At 35.0% G+C, this 21,867-nt stretch overlaps 1 protein-coding gene across 8 annotated transcripts in view; it reads left to right on the top strand.

The window, feature by feature from the left end:
• TPP2 (tripeptidyl peptidase 2) overlaps positions 1-21,867 on the top strand; it is a 121,744-nt gene that overhangs the window by 85,246 nt on the left and 14,631 nt on the right. For 6 of the 8 annotated variants that reach the window (XM_055245169.2, XM_055245168.2, XM_055245163.2 and 3 more), the window contains 10 exons: positions 550-704; positions 1,888-2,004; positions 2,241-2,341; positions 3,617-3,713; positions 4,522-4,659; positions 6,202-6,446; positions 6,703-6,781; positions 8,658-8,696; positions 14,275-14,426; positions 20,848-20,944. In XM_055245169.2, coding sequence (XP_055101144.1) covers positions 550-704; positions 1,888-2,004; positions 2,241-2,341; positions 3,617-3,713; positions 4,522-4,659; positions 6,202-6,446; positions 6,703-6,781; positions 8,658-8,696; positions 14,275-14,426; positions 20,848-20,944 — 1,220 coding nt within the window. The remainder of the gene's footprint in view (positions 1-549; positions 705-1,887; positions 2,005-2,240; positions 2,342-3,616; positions 3,714-4,521; positions 4,660-6,201; positions 6,447-6,702; positions 6,782-8,657; positions 8,697-14,274; positions 14,427-20,847; positions 20,945-21,867) is intronic. The other 2 variants (XM_055245165.2, XM_055245162.2) reach the window with 1 other exon arrangement.

Here is a 21,867-nt window from a genome sequence, read left to right as displayed (position 1 = left end):
ATCTTGGCTTACCTCCAGCGCTGGCTCAGAGTGAAGTTAAGCATGTGTAGTCCTGCCAGGCTTTGTAGAAGCACACAGTAAGTACACAAGTAGACCAAGAAGAGAGATTAGGAAAAGTTATCAATGAGGAATTGAGGCATGATAACAAATAGAGGTTTCCAAAAATATAACCTTCCTTACTTTATCTGGAATTGATTGGTTTTCAGCTAAAACAAGGAGGGATTTTAAAAGGTACCCGATTAATATAATTGTGTATGCATCTTTGGACAGCTTGCTGTTTCCAGGTGTTTGCAGTATCATGGTGGTGGTTCATTTTAATATGAGTTTCTTTCTTTGCCATAGAAAATCTTCTAGTCTTCTAACTTTATTAATATTTTGTTGATTCTTTGTTTTTATGGAAATATGCAGAATTGAGTATATCATTTTATTTTTGATCCCTATTATGTCCCTACGTGGGAATTATTCCCTAAGTGGGCATTATTAAAGCCACTTTATGTCAATTTTAGGTCTTATAAGTTTAAAGCTTTGCTTCTTTCCTTCTTATTTTAGAAGTGACAGTGTGTTCGTGTTCTTCTGAGGTGTCAGCAAAGTTTGTTCTACATGCGGTCCAGCTTGTGAAGCAAAGAGCATATCGAAGCCACGAATTCTATAAGTTTTGTTCTCTTCCAGAGAAAGGAACACTGACTGAAGCTTTTCCTGTCCTAGTAAGTTTAATTACAGTTTATAATCCTGAAACAATTTATTTGCCCTTTTGGTATGGGCTAAGACTAAGTATTTGCATTTGATTTTATAGTTTGTATTTAGCACGTTGGGATTATATATTTTTTTAATGCCAAAAAAATGAAGTAGAAAGATAGAAAATCTAATTAGGGTACTTGAAATCAAGTTGGAGGTAATTATCGCTGTAATTCTTGAATAGTTTAGTCAAAGAAATATACTAGTCTGGTAGATTCTGGTGCCTCATAGTTAGGACCCTGATTTAGATTATTCTTTGTTGTACAATAGATTAATTTCTTTAAGACTTGTTTGCATGTCACTTAAGTTATTTTACTAATGCTGTGTTGTTAAGCTGTGAGGCTAATTTGCATTATAGGAAAACTGCTATTGCTTCATGTCTAAGTTATCTCAAATGATGGCAGCACTGCATTCTTATCTGTGGTGTTGGAAATGATGACTAGTCTTTCTTCCATAGAAGGTGAAAGTACTGATGTTCTTCCTTCAACTCGCTCCTTTGTGTTTTCAGTTGGTTCTGGGATTTTCCCAGTATCTCTTGGTTTCTGGTTACTTTCATTTGTGTTCTTCCATGGATGAGTGTTGCTTCATCTTTTTAAACGTTTAAATCACTGATTACTAGAAAACTTACCTTAAAACTCAGTGCTAAGAGCAGATTTTTTTTTTTTTTTCCTTTTCTTATCTTTATTTTTTAATAGGGAGAAAGATGTAAATGACCGTAATGTCATTTTGTTTTGGTTGCCAGGCAACTGTGAGCCCAAACTCAATTGTGCCTATTGAGTATGCCTTAGAAAGTTGAAGTATCTTTCTTGTGTCGTTATACTTGAGTATTTTTCTTTTGGTCCTAATTTTTTATTTCACTTCGAAATAATAAAATCACATTTGCTTTATTATATGTGCTTTCAGAAGCTGCCTAGGATCTTTTATGACAAGCAGCATAGGGTTATGAGTAAATAACTATGTATATTTAAATACTTGCATCATATCTCTGCAAATGATTTGTCTAACTCTTAGCATAGCTGTTAAAATTTTTGAGTTTTCTTGCTACAAATAGGAAAAGTTTGAAAACATAGAATTGCTCTGAAACAGCTAGTATTTATATTCTGTAATTTGAGAAAAATAAGAAAGATATATTTTATTTACTTTTATTTGCAGGGTGGAAAAGCAATTGAATTTTGCATTGCTCGTTGGTGGGCAAGTCTCAGTGATGTCAACATTGATTATACCATTTCTTTCCACGGGATAGTGTGTACTGCTCCTCAGTTAAACATTGTAAGTTCCACAACATTTTCATGATTTTTAATGTCAGTTACTTGTGTTATTGGAGAGTAATTTCATTGGTTAGATTTAAACTTTAATGAGGGGAAATTACCTGTGGTTCTGAAGATAGCAGTAGGTTTGTCTGTGGGTACTTATAAACTTTATGTTGGACACATTTATTTTAGGTACAAAATATTGCTTATTTTTAGTAAAGTTTGAGAAAGTAATTTGACAAATATCCTTTGTAGCATGCATCGGAAGGAATCAACCGTTTTGATGTTCAGTCCTCCTTGAAATACGAAGATCTGGCTCCCTGCATAACTTTGAAGAACTGGGTCCAAACACTACGGTATCATTCAATGTTTTAGGAACTACAATTATTGAATATAGATTGGGGGGGATCTCTTACACTCTTCAAAAAGGGCCTTTTTTTTTGTAATCCACCTGCATGCTAGAGGTGAGAATTTTATCCTTGCAGATCTCTGCAAGGCAGCCCCAGTATCAGCTTCTAGCTTCACTGTCCCACCTGAGCAGCAAAGTCAAGGATGGTGGATGGCCGATCCCAGTCATGACTAGTTAGGATCGGTGGACATTAACCTTTTTATTTCTTGCTGTAAAAGCAAGTTAACATTCTCTCTGATATTATTTTGTGAATCCTAATGCAATCATTTTTAGAAACTGCAATACTGTTAGAAACTGTTTATTGAATGGTAGAAACTTAACTACTGTAGCCTGCTGTTTGTGCCTCAGCAGCTCCCCTTACAAAAGCAGGGCACCTTGACCTGTGTTCACATACTCACTGTGTTATAAAGATACCTGGTTTCTTTTGTTTAATCTGACCTTAACTCATCGGCATGAAGCCTAGTCTTAAGTACATTAAAATAACCAATTAGGGACAATAGTCAGTGACACGGTAATGTCTAAAATATACTGCTTCCTAGAATTATCAATAAAAATTAAAACATCCAGCTTTTGAAGATATTTCCAACTTATCGTGATGTTTTCTTCCTAAATCTAAAAAATTGGAGCTAAATTTAGAGGAGTAGATTATGTTTCACTGACATTTTAAACTATATTTAAAACTTACTCTTCAGTGTCAGTTTTCTCCTTTATAAAATCTGTACATTAGCAACTTCCTTCAGAGGACTACTGAAAATATGAAATACCATTCCCTCGGCCAGGAGGAGGGCTGAGTGTGGCCCCTGCCATCTGGTGAGCAGCAGGGGTCTGGGGAGGTCTGTGCTGCACACAACACGGTACTGTCAACAGTTTGCACAAGGGGTACAAATCAGAACCTGTCTTGTAACACTTTTAGTTGTCACCCTAGTGTTAGGATTTGGTTGTGTTAAGAGCTATTTGTTGACATTTGAAAATGTTTTTGCCATGAAAAGATTGCCTTTGTGATATTATTGCAAAATTTAAACTGTATGTATTGATATGATTCAATCAAATAGTTATGTAAGTTGGTGATTGAAATATTGTAGAGTATACTGAAAAGGATAGCTGTCAGGAAGGTTCATCTGCCACTTTTTGCAGTATGTTACAGATTTTGTTGCTTATGGTTTTATTTGTCTCATTCAATGAACTCTTGAATCAAACCAGTTATGTAGTTTCCTCATTACAGCCCAGTGAGTGCAAAAACAAAACCTTTAGGATCAAGAGATGTTTTGCCAAATAACCGTCAGCTTTATGAGATGGTCCTGACATATAACTTTCATCAGGTAAGTGTTTGCCTAGTAAAGTATACCCTTAGGATGAACTTTTGTGTTTTATTTATGATTCATAAAATCAAAAATGGAAAGACAGTGTATATGGTATATATAAAAAACAGAATCAAGTGATTAACGTTGGTTAATTTGGAATTACTCTTTAGGAAATTATAATTTGTAATTAAATGCCATTCAGTTGTAAAGTCACAAAATGTAATTGAGTGGTGACCTGGCTTTGAGCCTTAGTTCGTAAAATCACTGATCACTGTCCATTGGTGCCATCTGACCCAGGGATGATTAGATGACTCAGAAATACCATCTGCCTTCTGGTAATGGTGCTGGGCCTGCTTGCTTTCTGTGAAGAAGGCACTGGAACAGGGAAAGATCAGAGTAGCTCCCATGTGGAATGGGTGGTAAAAGTAATGGAGGCCAGTGTAAATGCTGGACCAAAGAATTGTTGTAAGATCAGTGAGATTTCAATGAAACTGTTACTGAAAAACACATCAATTTGGTTATAATGTTAGGGAAATGGATTGGTTTCAGTGAATTTTCAGATTTCAGTTTTATAAAGTAATTAGAGGTCCTGAAGTATGTATATATTGCTTTATTAATGAATACACATAGCCAGGTGTGTATTTTTAAAAGTTTGTAAGAAAGCAGTGACTTTTGTAAGTGCCAAAATACTGTGTGTTCTATATTTTCAAAATTTTTTACAAGTATTTTTTATGTTTTTTAAATGAAAAAGTCTCATGTCAATATTAAAAATTTGTATCAGAAATTATATGCAGATCATGCCAAGTAATCTTTTTTTTTTTAATAGCCCAAGAGTGGGGAAGTAACTCCAAGCTGCCCACTACTTTGTGAACTATTATATGAATCTGAATTTGACAGCCAACTGTGGATTATTTTTGACCAGAACAAAAGACAGATGGGTTCAGGTGATGCCTATCCACATCAGGTATAAAATTGATGGTGATTTTTAGAATTAACAGGAGCTGTTTCCTGAACTAACAAAATCCTGGTTTCTTGTTATGGTAATGTTCATTCTTTAAAAAAAGCAAAAATTATAGCTTTGCGTTTAGTGCTTTCGCAAACCATGAGGGCCTGCTGTTTGTTGTAGTCGGTGAAGAACAGATTGTGTCAACTCTTTCACCATGTAGTTGTGCTGAATTAGAGGGGGACAAGGGTGAACCTTGCCCACACTGGCCAGCATAACTTTTGGTGTGTAGTGTTTCTCCTTCCTATACACTGATTCTACCTATCTGAAGGTAGAATGATCAAAGCATACATCAAAGATGTGTGAGCCTCTTGAAATGATCCTAAGTCTGAAGGGGCTAAAGAGAGCACTGCAGCAGTGGCCGCGTGTCTTCAGTTCATTTGTACTTTTAAATTTACTACCTCATTGGACAACTCTGTAATGAGCACTTACTACATACCAGGCACTATGCTTTGTGCTGTTTTATTGAAGGGAAAAATCACATAATTTATAGACATATTATCCCTTGGATATTACTGCAAAGAAATGAGATATTTCCTGTAATATGTATAATTTTATGCTGACAAATGAAAATAATTTATGGAGATTTTTTTCAATTAGTTGTTAAAGGAATGGTATCCATTTTCCTCAAAGCAAGTAGCAGTCACATCTCATTACAGACTGGCCTACTGCAGTGCTATTACTTTGGTTACTTTTTAAATCTCAGAAAAAGTGGCTGACACAGGATACAGCATCTCTTCCTCTTGAACCTGTTAACTGCGTAATAGATTTGTATCCCTTGATCTCTGTTGGTTTCCTGTTTTTTTTCCTGTCTGTAATAAAGGAGTGACATTTTGGTTGTAATTTGAAGATGAGCTGGGCATGGTGGCACATGCCTGTGATCCCATCTACTCAGGAAGCTGAGGTAGGAGGATCACTTGAGCCCTGGAGCTCTAGGCTATGGTGCATGTGATTGCACCAGTTAACAGCCACTGTACTTCAGCCTGGGCAACATAGTGAGTCCCCCTCTCTAAAAGTAAATAAGGATTACCAGCAGTCATAAGTTACACGTGTGTGTGTGTGCGTGTGTATATTTGTCCTAGATATTCTATGGTGCATCAATTTTGCTAATTTTTTTGGTAGTGTTTCTTATATGTCTCTGAGGGACCCATGAACTAGAAAATCATTGCTTTTGTCATTCTCAAGCAGACACTGAGTTTTCTAAAAATGTGGGAGTATTCTGTCGTTCTGGAAAGAATGAGGGCTTTGAAGTCAGACCTGACTCCAGCTCTCTTATACTTCACACTGTGTGATGTTAGGCAGGTCACTTGATGTCCCTGATCCTGTCTGCTCACCAGCGTACTAGGGACTTCATGTGTATATGAAAGTCTGGATAGTGCCTTGCACTGTACCTCACATGTTATGAGCAAGTCTGTGAATGGTAACTTTCACTTTATCCTCTTTCAGTGATTTCCGTTGACTTGGTTAACTTAACTTTTCCCAAATGTTGTTTTTCTTTTTTAGTATTCTTTGAAACTGGAGAAAGGAGATTATACAATTCGACTGCAGATTCGCCATGAGCAAATCAGTGATTTGGAACGCCTTAAAGACCTTCCATTTATTGTTTCTCATAGATTGTCTAATACCTTGAGCTTAGATATTCATGAAAATCATAGTTTTGCACTTCTAGGGAAGAAGAAATCAAACAATTTGACATTACCACCCAAATATAACCAGCCATTCTTCGTTACTTCCTTACCTGACGATAAGTAAGTGATAACATTGCTTATACTTACTGCACATCTTACACACTGTAGTCCTTTTAATGTCAGTTTATGACATCTAGGCTAAATTTAGAGTATGTAGTGATTTATTTTTTTGGCTGAAGTTATTTCTTCCTTTGATTTTTGAAGTCTTAGCTATGGGAATAAATTCACTGTGGAATTGTTTTCATGTTTTTCCCCTTACTTGTCTTTGTGAAACTCTCTTTTGTTGCTTTTTTTCTCTTTGAATTCTCTTGTTTAGAATACCTAAAGGGGCAGGACCTGGATGCTATCTTGCAGGATCCTTAACATTGTCAAAGACTGAACTAGGAAAGAAAGCTGTAAGTACTAGTTTTTTAAACACTGAAATTACCTATTAAAAAATTTCCATTTCTTTAAAGATAACAATTAATTCCACATTTCAGAATGGATAAAAGAGAAGATACTCTTGGGAAAAAAATTTTAATCCTTTTTTCTCAGGTTACTGGTGAAGGTCAGTTAATATTTAGTTGTCTTTTAAAATGTATCCTACTTTTGAAATATTTAGGCTTCTTTTTCACAAGCCTACAGTACTCAGGCCCTGAACCTGTTTTACCTCCTATGGCTAATACACTTGAACTTCCTGTGAAACATGTAAATACAAATCAAACTTGGCTTAAATAAATGTGATGTTTAAGATTAGAACATGTTATAGAAATTTAACCAATAAGATTGGTTGTCCATATAAGATTATGGACATAGGAATAAATCAGATTATCTTGGGGTGCTTTTAAAAAGTAGTCAGAACAATTATTACTCTAAAACATGTTTCTTCACACTTCTACAGACCTTTCTTGTTGGAATTTCACATGGTTAAGTAGGAAAATATGAGATATTTCTTTTGGTATTGCCTTTTAATTTCAAAATGATGCTTTTTGTTAGAAATATGTTTCCGGTTGTTGTAGTTTAGAGATAAATGTTACAGTTTTACAAGTACCTACCTGTTTTTGTTTTTTCCTTCTGTGTTTTCATTACAAATTTATTATGAGAATGGCATTTATATAGATCTATCGCCTTTTGTCATAATCATCATTTTAGCTCAATGCCAGTAAAAGTTGTCATTCTTAACAGTTTTGCATTTATCTTTACTATTACTTCTTACAGAGCTAAGTAAGCCTACTACATAAATGCTGTTATCAAAATGAGTAGTTCTCATACATCTTAAGAATTATATATATTTTTTGCCACTATTGAACCAAAGGCCATTTATTTACTGTCATTGAAGCATAATTGGGGAAATTTGTGCTTAGAAAAAGTTGCCTACCCTGACATTTCTTGGGTCTCATTTCAGTTTGTACTGTTTATACATACGTACTTTAGTATAATTTGAAGTAAATCAATAGTTAATGATTTGCAATTAATACATGCACTGATTTAAGAAACCCTGGTAGTTTTTTTTGTAGATTTCATTTCAGAGGAAGCATAGCTGCTTCAGCTATTGGGCATCAGCTATGAATTTTCATTCAGATGAGAGGTGACACTTTGAAAAGTCCGCTTACTTGTGAAGAGTATAACAGAAAAGCATTATTAGTAAAAGTGGGCTTTTAGCAATTCAGAAATAGTTACTACTTCCCAGTTACATTGTTTTAGGAGACAATTGTGAAATTAAATTATAAATATGTGATGTTAACTGTGGTAGCTATTTATCAAGGGAGACTTTCCTGGGAGAAAGCAGTAACTTAAAGCTGTTGAGTTCGTTATAACTTCCATCACATTGTTTATGTAATCTTTTCTCAGTGGTTTAGCATTTCTTGTTTTTTGGTAGTTGGGAAGGTAACTTTTACTTCACTTTGACTTTCACAGTAACTTTGTTGCTTTTTATAAGAATGCATAGGCTGTGGGGTTGTTGTGGTGCCCTTTAATCAGACTAGACCATCAACTAAATTTACTATTTTAAGAAACGCTTTCATAAGTAATGGATTTTGATCTACTAAATTTTTCAATAAGAAGTTGACATGTACTCTTAGTAATAACATATTTGAGTACTTTTTCTTATGTAAGAAATGAAAGTGGCAATGTTGCTTTCTTTAAAAGCATGCCATCTTAATCACAGACCTGAGCCTTCTAAATGGTGTGACACAGGTGGAACATAAACTGAAAGACAGTTAGACAGAGGTTCTGTCTCCATCCTGTGTAGATTATGCATGTTTTCTTACAGAATGTCGTTCTAACTCCCAGGGGCAGTCTGCAGCAAAACGACAAGGAAAATTTAAAAAGGTACTGATTGTCAGTTCTTAAAAAAGATGTCTTAAAGCCTTATTTGCATATTAAACTTTTTTCTGTCACTATTATAAACCTTTTTTTTAATAAGTCTCCCTTAGTTTCCTTTCTTTGCATTCTGAAGTATAGTGCTCTTAGCTGTACTTAGAAGCATTGTTGACATACTGCTTTTCTAAAGGTTTTTTTTTTTTCCCCACCATAAATTCCTGGAAGACTCATTTTCTCTGTGTATACAAAAATTTTAATGCTGTTCATTTCTTGCTACAGATATGACAACAAGTAACAATATTTGAAATTTTTCATATTTACAATTTTATAGAGAGATGGATGTAATTTTTTTTTTTAGCCATAATAAGCTAAAGCACTTAATTGTTTTTAAAGTCTAAACGCACTTTTAAATTGGGTGATTTGATTAATAAAATGTTGCAGCTTTTTAAAGTGAACTTTATTCCCTGCTCTTGTATCCATTCTGGTTCTGAAAGAAGAGAAACAATAAAGAGCAATGGACGCAGCAGGAACAGAAATAAGGACTGTTCACTGACAATTACAGCTTGTGCTAAGAACACAGATTTTAAGCCCATCTCTACTAAGTGGTCTGATCAGCCTCTCTGCAGCATATTAAGCAATCTTTGATTTACTGCTGGGGCCAGATTTAACTCAGAAAAGAAAATTTCTGCTATAAATATATTTTAGGGCCGGGCCCAGTGACTCATGCCTGTAATCCCGGCACTTTGGGAGGGCAAATTGGGCAGATCCCTTGAGCTCAGGGGTTTGAAACCAGCCTGGGCAGCATGGTGAAACCCTGTCTCTACAAAAAAATGCAAAAATTAGCCAGGCGTGGTGGCACACACTTATAGTCCCAGCTACTCTATTGGAGGCTGAGGGGGAAAGATCACTTGAGCCTGGGAGGCGGAGGCTGCAGTGAGCTGCGATCACACCACTGTACTCCAGTCTAGGTGACAGAGTGAGACCCTGTCTCAAAACAAAACATACATACATACATATATGTGTGTGTGTGTATGTATATATATGAAAGGAACCGCATATTTAATAAGCTTTCTGGTGAAGACCTGCTACGTCATTCAACATTTTCATGATTTCTTTTTAAACAGAAAGAATTACAGTGGGAAAATCGGTAATGTCCTAATGTATAAATAAAAGATAACTTTATACTTCTTAATTAGTAATGATATGGAACTGGGGAATCACCATTCTGTAACAGCTTAGATTCCTTTATTAAAATGTCTTCTGAAATGTCCATATTATTACATAATAGCAAATAATTTGTCCAAACAAAATACAGATACTAGGAATCATCTTTCTGGTGAAAGATCTAAAGATCAGTATTTCTCAGCTGGGTGTCTTGACCGTTTGGGGGCCATGTAATGGGATAAAAGCAGCATTTTTTTAAAAATAGGAAATAGTTCATCAGACTCATAAAATTATAATTTCATTTTATGTATTAATGTGTATTTCTTTGGGACATTGTGAAAATAGTTTGCAAGTTACTGCTTTAGAGAACAAGGAAAAGGTATTCTAGGAATCTATTAAAAATAGAAGGCACTTCTCACGAAGGCCATAGCCAATTATTTTTCTTCTTATTTTTGTTGACCTTTTGCAAGTTTGGGTGGATGTTGTTTGAATTAGGTTGTATAGTACATTGAATGAATAGGAAGGCATTTACTCGGTGATTAGTAAAGCTTCATTTGAAGAACTTGGCAGCTAGAGTTATCTCTGCCCATTCCTTTCTGTCTTCAGTGCAAGTACACAATAAAGCTCTTATTTTAGAAATAATTAGTATTAAAGTTTTATAGTCACATTACAAAGAAAAAAATACATGTATAATTTCCAATTGATGAAGATAAATAGCATTTCGTATATAATTCTTAATAGATTTGTTTCCTCTGGGTTTCAGTGACTTGATTTGAAAAGGTATGTCACCCTTTTTAAAATTCCTTGTAAAATGCAATAATATATTTTTTGTTTGTTTGTTTTTTTAAGAGACAGTCTCACTCTAGACTCCAGGCTAGAGTACAGTGGCACGATCGTAGCTCACTGTTGCCTCCAGCTCCTGGGCTCAAGTGGTCCTCCCACCTCAGCCTCCCTAAAGTGACTGGGATTACAGGCGTGTGCCACTATGCCTGGCTAATTTTTACTTTTTATAGAGAGAGGTCTTACTGTGTATGTTGCCCAAGGTGGTCTAAAACTCCTGGCCTTGGACGATCCTCCTGTCTCAGCCTCCTAAAGTGCTGAAATTACAGACATGAGCCACTGCACCCAGCCTGAATATTGTCACTTTTAACAGATCATAAATAGCACTCAAATATGATATAAATCTTTAAAATAGTTTATGTGAAGCTTTTAAAATTTTGAGTATTCAGTTACTAACAATTTTAAGAACTGAAGAAATTGCTATTTTGAACCACAATTTAACTTATAGCGCATTGTGTTGCCCAAAGAGTAGTTACTGGTTTGGCAGGTGAGTTTGACTTTCTAAATAACACTGTTCGGTTTGAACACTGTTGAAATATTTCGTGAATAGCTGGAATGCCTTTTTTCTAAACTTAACATTAAATATATACTGTAGAGAAATTTTCATAGCATTTCTGCTCTGAAGATTCTTCTTGACTGTCTTTTTAAACCATAATCAAGATTTCTCAAGATTAAAGTTACAAAATTATTTCTATTAAATTGATACTATGTTAACTCCTTGAGAATTGTCATAAAAATATTAATATTTATTGGTACAAAGAAGGAATTATTGTGATACAGCAAGTGAAAATAGCGCCATTTTTCTTTTGATTAGAAATTAAGACTACCAGGTTTATAATTTTTACTAATAAAAAATTCCCTGTCCTGAAACATCTTGTAGGATTACACTAACATTTATAATTGTTAATTTGACATATTTAATACATAAAATGCTGATTACAAAACCTTGATTTTTGTTTCCCTAAGATAATTCATCATAAACTTTCCTTATCTCTTTTTTTGCTTTTAATGATAGTTTAACGTTGCTAGGATATCTTTTTTCCCACTTTTGATAGGTCTTTGTTAGAATTAATTGTAAATCCTAAATTAATTTTAAAGATTACTCATTTTAAATTCAATTCTCTTTTCTCTCTTCTGTACTAAAACAATAGCAAATACCTCTGAGTCTGAGGAGGAAGTGCCTCACAACACACAGGCTGCCTGCCTAAGAGCAGCAGACCTCTCTCCCTGGTATGGTGAGGAGGTGTGGGAAGCGCAGGGAGAAAGACTGCAGACCGCTCATTCTAGCACACTGGGTGGCAGAGAAGCTTAATTCCATGGAGAATGGAGCTATATTAACAGAAAGTAAATATTGGAGGCCACTTAGCCCCTTTAATTCCTAGATGTGTTGTCTTTGCTGTACTGATGACACTGAGCAGTCTGTTTCCATAAGAACTTGGTGGTAGAAGATCAGCTCAGATTTTGCGCTTACCTTGGCTTTGCTCGGGGCAGTGCCTGCCCAGAGAGTGAACCTCAAGAAGGAGAGGAGCAGGACAGGCAGCTGGGTCCTGAAAGAGCTTGCCCAAGCAGTAGACCTGTTTCCTTTTCCCAGTCTCATGTTTCACATAAGGCCTTTGTTTACAGATTACAAATGGATTTATATGGTTATCTGACATCAAAGTGGTCTTCTGTGCTTTAAATGAGTCAGTATGGAGATAGGAGTTATTATTTTGTTTTGGAATACTATTAGAACTACAACCATAGTTCCTGTTGTTTACTGTTATATCATTTTATACCCAGAAATTGTGTTTGTGAAAATTTTTACAGTGGGAATATTTGTGTAGTATATGCTCCTAAAAATCCTATTTGCGGGAGGTGAGGACTTGCAGTATTATTTTTTTTACTCAACCAGAGTAAAGCTTTTTCAGTGAATGTCTTTTTGGTAACATTTGTTTCAATTTTACAAACTTTGTTAATTAAAATGAATATAGTATTTTAATTTAGCACCATTTTAAATACAAACCTGAAGATAGAATTTGAGGAACTGACTTAATAAATAATGACTTAATTAAGGACACCCAGTTACTGTGCCAAAAACAAATCTAGCAGGTATAGCATGTGATTTCATTTCCCAAATAATGCTTTACCTTTCACAAGTCAAGACTTATCTGTGAATAAAATAAATACAGTTACTCTCCATTTCTCTGCTTCTGTCTTCAAAGCAAAACTTCTCAAAAGAACCACAGACATCTTGACTTCCATTCTCTTTTCATCTCTGTCTTCTCCAGCCTGGACTGCTCCACTGTCCCCTGACACTATTCTTGTCCAGGGGGTCAGCAGGCTCTGTGCTGCCAGGTTTTCAGTTCCTTCCTTCTTCATCGTACACTGCCTCTCTGTTAAATGGGCAGTTTGATCGTTTTCTCTTTCTTCTTGGTGGTTTTTCCTCAAGGCTTCCGTGATCCCAGGTGCTTTTTGCTTTCCCTTTCTCACTCACAGAGCTGCTTTTTCCATTCCCCATCCCTAACTGACCTTATTCATCCACATATTTTTCAACATTGTCAGCAAACACATTGGTTCTACCTTTAAAGAAGATCTCAAATCTATTCATTTTCTTCCATTTCTGCGACCCGTTTTTAGTCTAAGGCAGTGTAGGGTTTCCTAGGTTTGTTTCCTAACTTGTTGTTTTCTTGCCTCCACCTTTATCCTCTATAATCCATTTTCCAAATAGAATACAAACCAAAATTTTAATCCATACAGGAACCAGAGTCATTAAACAAAAAGCAGAAATCTTTAATCATGTCACTGTCTTCTGTACAACTCTTCTGGTATGCTTCTTAGTGCACTTAGAATACTATTTATAGTATTTTTTCTTTTCTTTTTTAAACCATATTCTGTCAAGCCCACTTAAGTTGGCTGCTGCCTGCTTTCTCAGAAGATACAGCTGTGCTTGTTTTCTACCCAGCTCAGGTCTTTACACGTGCTCATCTTCTCTTTGTTCATTTACAGTCATTTGCGTAAGATATTACCTCTTCAGAGTGGCTTTCCACTCTGCTAACCACTTTGTGTCCATCGGCTCCCCCTCGTTACCTGACAGTCACTCTATCCTTTTCTGTTTTGTTTTCTTCTTATCAGATGTCAGCATCTGGTCTGTTCTTTACCTATTCTAGCATTACCTGGCACATCGCGGGGACTCAGTAAGTCCTGTTGGTTGAATGAAGGCATAAATGTCCCCTTAAATTTACTTAGAGGATCTTTTCTTAGTTTGAACTTATTTCATCCCCTTCTCAGGTTTAAAATGTGAAAGGTCAGTGTACTTTTGTCATCTGTCTGCCAAATAAAGCCAAGAATACAAAATATACTCAAATGGAGAAAAGTGTGTTCTCATCTCTTTTATTTTGAAGGAGATATTTGAAGTATCAGTTTGTGAGAAAATTACTGTGACCAGAGATTGGAATTTTTGGTGTATTGTGACCCTTAGAATCTAGAACACAGTGTAGTACAACTCAGGTGCAGCCCATGTTACATGACATGTAGCTATTGAAGATGATTTTGATGTATGTAAAATTAAGCATATTAATCTAAGAATCTCTCTCCACATTCGTAGGATGTAATCCCTGTTCATTACTACTTAATACCTCCACCAACAAAGACTAAGAATGGCAGCAAAGATAAGGAAAAAGATTCAGAAAAAGAGAAAGATTTAAAAGAAGAGTTTACTGAAGCATTACGAGATCTTAAAATTCAGTGGATGACAAAGTAGGTTTTCAAATGTATTTTAATTCTTTAAATGTTTGGTTCTGTTTTCCCAACTATAACAATATTGTGTATATATACATAGACCGTATTTAAAAATATTAACAGCAGATGGTAGGATTATAGGTGCTTTTAAATTTCCCTCTTTTTATATAAATGTGTAATTTATTTAAATTATAAATTTATAATTTTGTGATTAAATGTTTTAATTTTTATTTTAATCACTCTAATTTGTTCTTGGAAGATAATTTTATTGGAAAGTATAAAAAAGAAAAATCACTTTTGCCCACAATTCATGAATAGTCATTGTCCTCATATAATTATTTTTTCCTCTGTGTTTGTACATGTAGCAATGTGAATAAAATTAGTTTCCATTTTTCATTTACTTTTTTATTATGATTTAACAGCCCTATAAAATACTATTTTTAATGTCTGTGTTGTATATGGTTCTATGGATGCAACATAATCTATTTAAACGTTTTATTTTGCATATATATGTTTATAGCTTTTCTTCATGATGATGTGATAAACATTTTTATACATAAAGGTGATTTTTTAAAATTTCCATAATATTGCATCTTAAAAGTAAAAATCGTCTTGCTATGTTTTGCCAAATTGTTTTCTGAGATGATTATAATAATTTACACTCCATCTAGCCCTGTATGTGTGCTACCACACAATGCAAAAACCAGCCATTACTGCTGTCTTAAATTACATCTCTAGTTATTATTAAAGGAGAGCTTTTTAGATGTTATCATTTGTTATTAGTATAGCTTCTGAAAGTTGAGCATATTCTTCACCTTTTTTTCTATTCAGACATTAGGTGTTTCTGGTTGATTAAAACTTTTTACATAAAAGATATTAATGCTTTTCTGTACTTGCCACAGATTCTACTCTAGTGTACTCTTTGACTTTGGGCTTGCTTTTTACTTGAAATTTATTCTATGTAGTCAAGTCAGTTCCTTTTTCCATCTGTTACGCAGTATTTCTTTTACTGCTGATATTCTATGGGAATCCTCTTTAGCTGATTATGTATGCATCCTTGCAGTTATGTGGTTTTAGAGGGAATAGAAGTCATCACGATGTGAAAATATTTCCCAGAGATTGAACCATTGTAATGTCAGTTCACTTGCAAATATACCTTTCCCACTTAAAACTAAATTGTATCTCCACTGGAAGTCAAAGTCTTCAGGTCTGTCTCTGCCTGATTTTAAGATGTCATAAACAGTTGACAATACAATATAAATTCTTCAAAAGTGAAATTGCAGAGATTGTCTTCTGGCATGACAGCCTGAGGAGACCCATGATGCTGGTCCCCAGTAAAACTAGTGAAAATTACTTAAAAACAAAACAAAACAATTTTTTAAAGCCTCTGGAAATGATCCAAAGGACATACAGCAAATGAAGAAACATCTATTCAAAAATACCTACAAGAATTGGGTAAGAAAAGCAAGAATCTGTGATATTTGAACCAAGACCACTGCCTCCCTTTCCTCTCCCAGTTCAGTGAGCCAGAAATTTTACTTCAGATCTTGCCTTCAAGAGCTCCAGCTCCTGGCGGAGGGAAGGCTTTCCTCCTTGGAGGAGCAGGATGTCATCATTTCTCATCCTGACCCACTGCCAGTTGCAGTGGCTCAGTTCCAGCTGAGTGCTGTCAAGATGTGGGGGCTCTCTTGTAAAGTACTATTGGGAACACTGGGGCCCCGATGCCCAGGAGGCTGTGGTTCCATACCACACGAGGCAAGCTGAGAAGCCCACAGGAGAGTGCTAAGCTCCTTAAGTGGGGGTGTCACTCAAAGAAAAACATGCCATTCTTCCACTCCCTGTTCCAGAGCTTGGGCTTAGTGATTTTGCCAGTGGGGCCTAAGGAGTTCATAAAACTGATAGCTCCTAATTTCTTCCTGAAGGAATTGACTTCACTTGCAACAGAAGATGGAGAAGTCCATGTGCCTAAGGGCTCTCTCAAAAACAGTGGAGAAAAAAGGAATGAAAAAAAATGAACAGAGCAGAGCCTCAGAGAAATGTGGGACACCATTAGTGCACCAAAATCAATGGAACAGGAGTACCAGGAGAACAGAGAGAAAGCAAAAATATATTCAGTGGAATAATGGCTGGAAACACCCCATATTTATTGAAAGACATTAACCTACATATCCAGGGAACTCAATGAACTCAAAGTAAATGCAAAGAAATCCACAAATAGACATAGCATGTTAAAAATACTGAAAGTCAAAGATAAGGAGAAGATCTTGAAAGGAGCAAGACAAAAACTCCTCATCACTTACAAGGAAATGCTAGTAAGGTTAACAACTGACTTCTGAGCAGAAACAGTAGAGGTGAGAAAGCAGTGGGGTAATATATTCAGAGTGCTCACAAATCTCAACCAATAATCCTATATCCAGCAAAACTATCCTTTAAAAATGAAAATGAAATAAAAAATTCCCAGGTAAACAAAAACAGAGAATTTGTTGCTAGCAAACCCACCTTATAAGAAGTACTAAAAGAAGTTCTTCAACCTGAAAGCAGGTGATCTCTGGCAGTAATTTGAATCCACATTGATGAGAGTGGGGAAAGAAACACTGTTAAAGTTAATTATTATGGAATTATAAAAGACAGCATAAAGTTCTCATTTTTTTCCTGTTAACTAATTTAAAAAGCAGTTCTATAAATATTGTGTATATATTAGGCCTATGTAACATTTATATTCTGTAATATATATTTGCTAATAGCATAAAGGAGCAAAACTGTATTCGGCTAAAGAAATGACTGCAGACAGTAAAGTAATTATTATAACAATTAATTGGTGTATTACAGTAATAGATACAACAGATAGAATAATACTACAGAAGGAAGGAGGGGGAATAGAACTATAAAGGGATAACATTTCTATATCTCACTGAAATTAAGCTAGGAAAAATCTGAAGCTGATTCTTATAAGTTAAGATGTATATGGTAAGCCTTAGAGCAATCACTAAAAAAAAACTAAAAATGAACTTGAAAAAAATCATTAAATAAATTTAAATGTTCATTTTAAAATATTGACTTAATACAAAAGAAAGCTGTAAAGGAGGAACAGTGGAACAAAAAAAGACAGGATACATCAAAAACAAAAAATAAAATTGAAGACCTAAGTCCAAATATATCAATAATTTAAAGTTAACAGGAAATTAAAAGAATCCCATTTACAGTAACATTGAAAAAAATAAAATGTGTAGGAACATGTTTAACAAAAGAGATGTAAGAATTATACGTCAAAACTACAAAACAATTGTTGAAAGAAATTTAAAAGACCTGAGTAAATGGAAAAGGTGTTCCTTGTCTGTGGACTAGAAGACTTAATATCATTACACTATTCTTCATATTGATCGAATGATTCAGTTGAATCCCCATCAGAATCCTTTTATAGAAATTAACTAGCTGATTCTAAAAGTCATATGTGATTGCCTGAGACTCAGAATAGCCAGACAGTCTTGAAGATGAAGAACAAAGTTGGGCTCACACTTCCTGATTCCAAGACTTAAATAGAAAGCAACAGTAAACAAGACAGTGTTATACTGGCACAAGGGTAAGGCATATATAGATCAATGGAATAGAATTAAGAGTCCAGAAATAAAACCATGTGACTATGGTCAGCTAATTTTTATTTTTGGCAAGGGTGCTGATGCAAAGACCATTTAATGAGGAAAGGATAGTATTTGCAGCAAAGGGTGCTGGGACTGGATAGCCATATAGAAAAAGAATGAAGTTGGACCCTTGCCTCATATCATATATACAAGTTAACTCAAAATGTATCAAAGAGCTGAAACTGTAAAACTCCTCAATGAGGACATAGTGGTAAACTTTCATGACCTTACATTTGGCAAAAGATTTTTAAAGATACCAAAAGCATAAGTAACTTAAGAAAAAAAATAGATAATTTGGACTTAATCAAGATTAAAAGCTTTTGTGCTTTTAGCATAGCATCAAGAAAGTGAAAAGAACGGCCTATTTGCAAGTTATACATTTTTAAGGAGTTTGTATGCAGAATATATAAAGAACGCTACCCTTTTATTTTGAGACAGGGTCTCTCTCACTCTGTCACCCGGGCTGGACTGCAGTGGCACGATCATAGCTCACTGCAGCCTTGAACCCCTGGGCTCAAGGGATCTTCCCACTTCAGCCTCCCAAGTAGCTAGGACTACAAGTGCACGCCACCACACCCAGCTAATTTTTTTAAGGGATGGGATCTCACTATGTTGCCCAGGCTAGTCTGGAACCCCTGGCCTCAAGTAATCCTCCTGCTTCAGCTTCCCATAGTGTTGGGATTACAGGCATGGCCACCTCCACACCCAGCCCCCAGAATATATAAATAATTCCTACAATTTCATAATACAAAGGCAAATGGCCCAATTTTTTAAATGGGTAAAGAATCTGAATAGACATTTCTATAAAGATATACAAATGACCAGTAAGTGCATGAAAAAATGCTCGAAATCATTAGTCTTCAGGGAAATGCACATCAAAATCGCAATGAAATACAACTTCACACTTACTAGGATGGCTAGAATCATGAAGTCAGATGATGAATTTTGGCAAGTATGTGGACAAAGCAGAATCCTCAGACATTGATGGTAAGAATACAAAAATGATGCAGACTTTTTGGAAAACAATCTGACTGCTCTTCAAATGATTAAACTTAGTTTCCATATGGCCCAGCAGTTCCACTCCCAGGTATATACCCAAGAAAAATAAAAACCTATATTCACACAAAAACATGTTCATGACAGTTTATAGCAGCATTATTCATAATGGCCAAAAGGTGGAATGTCCATCAACTGATGAATGAACAAACAAAATGTGGTGTATCCATACAGGAGATTCCTCTTCAGCCATGAATAGGATTAATACATGCTCCAACATGAATGCACCTTGAAAATAGTATGTTAAGTGGTAGTAGCCAGTCACAAAAAGACCATGTATTATATGATTCTATTCATATTAAATGTCCAGAATGAGGAAATCTATAGAGACAGTAGATTAGTGGTTCCTTAGTGCTGGGGAGGCTGGGGAGATCTGATAGCAAAAGGGTATGGCGATTTCGTTTTGTATTGATGAAAAATGTTTTAAAGTTGACTGTTGTGATAGTTACATATGTCTGTTACTATGCTAGAAACCATTGAAATTCACACTTAAAATGGGAAAATTGTATGGAGAAAAAATTGAAAAGGTTGTTTACCTAATAGGTGTTTTAGAAGAAAACAGCAAAAAATTATTAGCATTCCCTAGCAAAACTTAAAAAACCTTAGAACGTTTTTTGGAAAAAAAAAATTTATAATTAAGGTGCAGTGGTTTTAAAATGTAAAATGAAAGTGTTGGTTTTGCCCTTGGATAATTGTTAGGGAAAAGAGAAAAACAGGACTTAATTTTTTTTGTACTAAGAATTAGTGTAAATTTTGTTGTCTACAAGTTAAATTTATTTTCATAGAAAGTCAGTTATAGTATCAAAATCCTGGTCAACCTTATTTTTATACTACTGTGCAGTTTTGTTAATATATTAAGTGACTTTAATGTAAGTTACCCACTTCTGGTGCTAGTTTGTATGTTAATTTGTTTTTATCCTGATACATATAATCAGGTAGAATTGGGAATTTTATTCAGCCTCCACATCAGGGAACATAGAATAACTCTTTATTCATTCAAGACTTTAGAATTTTCAGAAAAGTTTAAATGTTTTTTTTTCTAGAATTTTCAGAAAAGTTTAATAGATCTGAGACATTTTTAAATATTTTAATCTTTCTGGCTATTTGTGAATGTGCTTTTCTTCCTTTTAAATAAATATAATAGCTGGTATGTAAGAAAGCTATTGATGCATATTTTTATTTGGGTATCTTATTGAACTCTTAATTGAAATAATTTTCAGTTTTATTTATTTATTTATTTTTTGTTTTTGTTTTTGTTTTTTTTTTTGAGATGGAGTCTCCCTCTGTCACCAGGCTGGAGTGCAGTGGCTCCATCTCGGCTCACTGCAACCTCCGCCTCCCAGGTTCAAGCGATTCTCCTGCCTCAGCCTCCCGAGTAGCTAGGACTACAGGCATGTGCCACCACCCCCAGCTAATTTTTGTATTTTTAGTACAGACAGGGTTTCACCATGTTGGCCAGGATGGTCTTGATCTCTTGACCTTGTGATCTGCCCACCTTGGCCTCCCAAAGTGCTGGGATTACAGGCGTGAGCCACCGTGCCCAGCCCAGTTTGATTTATTTTTGTTTTCTAGTTAACCATTTATACTACCTGCCAGTAATGATAATCCTTGTCAGTGACTATACTTGTATTTCAAATTAATGTCTTATTTTATTGGCTTAAACTTCCAAACAATGTTAAATAATAGAGAAGACAGAAATACTTTTTAAAAGAAAAAAGTAAATATTTCTCTCCTTACGTACATAGGCTGGATTCTAGTGACATTTATAACGAATTGAAAGAAACATATCCTAATTATCTTCCTCTGTACGTTGCACGACTTCATCAATTGGATGCTGAAAAGGTTAGACATGTTCATTCTAATATATCTTATTTTGTTTGTAATTATATAAGGTTTGTGTTTTGAGGAAAAGTGCATTATCTTTCTCTTCTGTTCTTGCTAACTAAAACATGTTTTCTCAAATTGAATGTTGTACTAAGCTGTTTTCATGAAGGTTATTATAAGACCTAGCCACTACTGTGAGTTTAGTTTAGGATTCTTGCTCATGCTTGGTCAATGAGATTAGTAATAGAGAAGATACCCTAACGATTGCTTTCATGACCTTAACCTAAAGGGCACGGGGCAGAACGTAGTAATCCTGGCCAGATGGAAATCTGAACACCTTCACTGAAAGAATTCCTACTTTGCATGAACTTTGTTAATGATTCTCATTTGTGAGAGTTGGCCATAGTTCTAGCCTGTCATGACATGGACCAGTTCTCATTATTCATCAAAGCAGTGGGAAAGTGCTGTCCTAATCAGTTAAAAATTTACATCAAGGGTTTAGAGTGAACCAGAGGGTGTTTAAAGGAAATTTCTTAAAAGACTTTAACAAGAGAGAAGCAAATTGTTGGGAACATCATGGTAATCACAGTTAGACTGTTGATTATAATGTTTACTCTCATCTTTGTGTTTTTCATGATGGATCAGAAAGAACTGGTTTCATCAGCTAGAGCTTTCTTTTTTTTTTCTGTGTTCAGATAGTGTGCAACTAGAGTAATGACAATAGCCAATCACATTTCTAGAATCTTAAGCAATACAGAAAAGGAGTTACCTTTGTTAAAAAAAAAAAAAAAAAAAAAAAAAACTTTACATTTTTATGAAGTTTATATTTTGCTTACTCTCACCATTGTACTCCAGCAGGGAATGTAAATAAGGTATTTTTATTGTACATCTGAGCTCAAGTTTTGTAGAGATACCAGCAATTAGAAAAATCACAGTAGGAG

Source organism: Symphalangus syndactylus, chromosome 15 (assembly GCF_028878055.3).
Source record: "Symphalangus syndactylus isolate Jambi chromosome 15, NHGRI_mSymSyn1-v2.1_pri, whole genome shotgun sequence".
NCBI classification, from domain to species: domain Eukaryota; kingdom Metazoa; phylum Chordata; class Mammalia; order Primates; family Hylobatidae; genus Symphalangus; species Symphalangus syndactylus.
The sequence above is the reverse complement of the archived record's forward strand: the minus strand, read 5'-3'. Positions and strand labels throughout refer to the sequence as shown.